The sequence below is a fragment of the Malurus melanocephalus genome, unplaced genomic scaffold, assembly GCF_030028575.1.
Source record: "Malurus melanocephalus ecotype Western Australia unplaced genomic scaffold, MMel_1.1 scaffold_646, whole genome shotgun sequence".
Taxonomy (NCBI): domain Eukaryota; kingdom Metazoa; phylum Chordata; class Aves; order Passeriformes; family Maluridae; genus Malurus; species Malurus melanocephalus.
In genome coordinates this window covers 156,051-160,402 of record NW_026623878.1, presented here as the reverse complement: position 1 = coordinate 160,402, position 4,352 = coordinate 156,051, and the positions used below count along the sequence as shown (strand labels likewise).

Below are 4,352 nucleotides of genomic sequence, written 5' to 3'. Positions count from 1 at the left end.
TAGGAAAATAAACAAAAAAAAGTAGTTCAGTTACTCAGTGAAGACGTTGTTGCTTCACTGCATAAACCTTAAATCTGAGAAAGGCATACTCCTCAATGCCCTTTCAGCCCTCCGAGCCSGGGACGCAAGATTCAAATCCTGCTACAAAAACACTTGGAGTGGGGGGGCGTTGCGTGGTTATGTGGCAGTTTATTTTTTTTTAAAGTGCTTCTTAACMAGTTCGAAGCACAAATAATGAATCYGGGCTTTAGACAGAGGAAATCGCACCCGCTAATGTGAACTAACACGACCAAAGTAGGCGCATAATAGACAAGACTAGGAGCTGCTAACCACTTCTACACAATGGCATTAATAAGATTAACCTGGGCAATTAGCCGGTGCAGCAGAGATCAAGCCTAAATCTGGGGCCTTTCTATAAAGCCCACTAATGGAAAGGATTACGTTAATTTCATTAATTCTCAATACACAGACTCGGGCTGCTTTCACTCCTTTGTGTAACCCCCACCGCTTCCCCACCAAAAAAGGGGAGAAAAAAAAAATCAAATCTGGTTTTGTTTGTCATCTGCATATTACCAGGAACTAAATCCAGGATGACGTCGCCTGGGTATAAAAAAGSGAAGAGGTTCAGATGGATTATACTCCGAGCAGCCCTCTGGGTTGAGATCAGTAAACAGGCGAGAGTTGAGGGGGGAAAGTTCCAGGGGTGGATCCTGCGCACACGCACACACACCGCACACRCACACAGACACACACGCACACTCTGCCCGCAAGCTGCCCGCGGAAAAGGCTCTGTTCTTTTCCCTCCGATCCCTTTTTAAAATTTATCCGAAAAGTTTCGACTTCGTGTCCTTCCAGACTCTCCCCCCCCCTCCCCAGCCACCACCTACCCTTCCTCCCGCCCTCCTCCCTCCCTCCCCCGGTCGGTCCCCGCCGCCCTGCCCCGCACGGTTTGGGGCATGCCTGTGAGCATGTTCAGCATCGACAATATCCTGGCGGCCAGACCTCGCTGCAAGGACTCGGTGCTGCTGCCCCCGAGCGCCGCGCCCGTCGTCTTCCCCAGCCTCCACGGGGACTCGCTCTACGGCAGCGCCTCCGACTACGGCGGATTTTACTCCCGGGCGGTGGCTCCCTCCTCCGCGCTGCCGCCGGCCGTCACTGGATCTCGGCTCGGCTACAACAACTACTACTACGGGCAGCTGCATGTGCCGGCGTCCCCCGTGGGCCCTTCGTGCTGCGGGGCCGTGCCGCCCCTGGGCACCCAGCAGTGCTCCTGCGTACCCCCTGCAGGTAAGGCGGCCCCGCGTGGGACGGGGCGGACGGGATCCCTTTGTTCCCGCAGCCGCGGGGCCGGAGGGGGTGGCGGGGAGCTGGGGGCTCGCAGGAGCGCGGGTGGGCGGCGGGAAGGGGCTTTTCGGGACGGGACGGGACGAGGGGAAGCCGCGATCTCATGCAAAGCCTGTCGTCGACTCGTCTGTCTGTCCGTAGGTTACGAGGGCACTGGGTCAGTCCTGATGTCCCCTGTTCCCCATCAGATGTTGCCCTACATGAACGTGGGCACTTTGTCCCGGACGGAGCTGCAGTTACTGAACCAGCTGCACTGCCGGCGAAAAAGACGGCACCGGACTATCTTCACTGACGAGCAGCTGGAAGCGCTGGAAAACCTCTTCCAGGAAACGAAATACCCAGACGTAGGCACCAGGGAACAGCTGGCCAGAAGGGTGCACTTAAGAGAGGAAAAAGTGGAGGTACTTTGCTTTCTTCTACTTTCTTCAACCCTCTCCCATTCACACTCAAACACGCTCGAAACGGATGTATCGCCGTGGGCTCCAGCCCGGCTCGGCCAGCGGAGGGAGAGAGATCGCTTTGCGGGGGCAGAGGGAAAGTTTTTTATTATTTCCAAGTGCCTTTCCTTGGGGCGGCCGGCCGAGCCTGTCGCAGGGCTGTGAGCGATGGTCGGGAGGCGGCTGGTGGTCGGGATGGTGTCTCCTGAAGTCGCCCGGCCGATCCCACCCGAGCGACTTCTTCCCCCTCCTCCCTCCCTCCGTCCGAGCGCGGCCGCCGCACTCCGGCCTTGGCAGGGCTCCTGAAGGGCTGAGGTCACACTGCGGGTTTGCATAGTTTTATTTTTATCTCTTTCCCACTAATAATTTAATTTCTTAACAAAACAGGTTTGGTTCAAAAACCGCCGGGCGAAGTGGAGGAGGCAAAAGCGATCGTCTTCGGAGGAATCAGAAAACGCACAAAAGTGGAATAAAGCGTCTAAAACGTCAGCGGAGAAGAGACAAGAGGACGGGAAAAGTGACTTGGACTCTGACAGCTGATGCTTCTCAGTAGGGGGGAACATTTCCCGTGGACTGTCGGATACGCTCCAGAGGATGCTACTAATCTTGCACAAGATCTGCCTTGTTGGAGGGGGAAAATATCTGTATATAATGTACAATGCCCCGAGTTGWTTCCGTGTAAATAAAATGTGTTGCGGAGGTGTTGCACAGGTAGACGGAGGCGCGTTTTTTCACCCTGCGCCTCGGGGAGACGGAGAGGGAGAGGAGRGGRAGAAGGGAAGAGGGAGCGAAGGTGCCCAGCTCCCCGGGAGCAGGGCCGGTTCCTTGTTCAGCGGTGCGGTATCGCACAGTGTGAAAGCCGGCGGGGGGCAGCGCTGGCAGGCGGGCTCCGCTCGCCGCAGGCCGGGGAGCGCTGGCGGATCTGGAYCCCGGAGGGAAGCGGCCGCGGCTCGGCCAGGACGATCCCGACGGGGACAGCCCGGTACGAGCCCGAGTCGGCCGGGAGCAAACCCCGCCGCTCGTCCCGGGGCTCCCAGCCCCGTTCCCCCAGCCCGGCCCGAGAACTTCTCCTCTCCGGGAGCGCTGCGGCTCCCCCCGCCCCGCCCGGCCCGCCGCCGACGATGCCCTTGGGAAACACTTGTAGACGAAGCAAACCCGGCCCCACACTTGTTGCTCTGTCCCGTGTCCCTGCGCTTTCCCCTCTCTCCCTGCGCTTGTGCCTTGTTGAGTTTCCAAAGCGTTTGTCTTTGACCCCCGGTTAGAAAAGCCATCTCTCTTCAGCGGTGTTTAAAGTTGTTGCTAATAAATTGTAGACATTATCAGATGAATTACACATAAGGGGAGTACGAGCCCTTTGTGCTGCTTTTGTTTTTTGCTTTTTAGAGGAAGTTGCTAATGGAAGTTTTCTCCCCTTTGAGGCAGCACCTTTGCAATTACCAAAGCAGTGACAGCCCGATCTCGTTTTACTCTTTCCTCTACGAGGCCYTCGTAGTAGAGACGTCTATTCCCCCTTTAAAACTCACGTTCACTTTCCTTTTGCTCTTTTTCCTGTGACTCTCCAGCTCAGAGTCTGTCGATTCAGAGCAGAACCACTTAGCTTTCTCCACGGTGCTCTGTTTAGGAAGACTCTTCTCTCTCCTTGCCTAAAAGAATGTCCATAACGTTAAAACAAATAACCTGAAGGTGTAAAGCTAATTCAGATGATCTCTGGGTGAAATCTTCATGCAGTGCCTTTTGTTCAACATTAAGTGGTAATAACCTGATTTTACTTAATTATGGCCCATGCCTAAACAACTCAGCTTGCCTAGTTCAGACAAACCGTTTTTAACAAATGTGCTCTTCATTTCTTCCAGTGACACATGAAAGGGTCYACTGCTGTGTTACTTGCCCTTGTGCTTTTTCCTATTTTTCTTRACACATCCAGTGTTTTATGGGTGTTGTAATATGGCGTGTACTGCAGGTGTTAGTGTGATAGACCCAGTCTTAAAACCTGTCTGCTCAGATAACCTTTTAGTGTTAATATTTCCACAAAATTGTGGTATCTCTTTCTGAGCAMTCTCTCACTGTATCAAGATGAAGGAGCAGCTGCTGTGGAAGAAATTCGGTGTGGTTTTGTGTGAGCCAGTCCTTTAGGGGGCTAAGAGTTTCATAGCTGCTGCTCTGTTGAAGAGAAGAAATTTAGTYTCTTGTTCCTCAGTGCAATCAGAGGAGGAAGCATAAAAGTGAATGGATTCTTCTTCTTGGTTAYGTATAATGGTTTGGTTCTATGGAGCTATTGCATTTTGGAGACGCTATCCTGTTGCTATGGATGCATATTTGACCTCTGTAAATGATATTGAATTACAACACAGCAGCACTAAAAATTAGTTTTCAAATTACTGAGAATTTGATTTGAAAAGAAGTGTTATGCTATATGCAGGAAGTCTCACTGAGTGGATTTTTAATGTCATCACCTCTGTACTTAGTCATTGTTAGGTTTTAAAGTGCATACTTCATTTGCAAATAAAAGCCAGGTCTAAGGATAATATTGCCCAGGATTTTGTAAATGTTTATATATTTGTGTTACTTCCA

The 4,352-nt window shown here is 52.5% G+C and overlaps 1 protein-coding gene across 1 annotated transcript; it reads left to right on the top strand.

Moving 5' to 3' along the window:
- The first annotated feature begins 590 nt into the window (after positions 1-590).
- GSC (goosecoid homeobox) lies at positions 591-2,526 on the top strand. The gene is given in 5 exon segments (XM_057383635.1): positions 591-736; positions 738-859; positions 862-1,287; positions 1,486-1,745; positions 2,169-2,526. Coding segments are annotated over 5 exon segments (1,107 nt in total). The 3' UTR covers positions 2,322-2,526.
- The last annotated feature ends 1,826 nt before the right edge of the window (positions 2,527-4,352 follow it).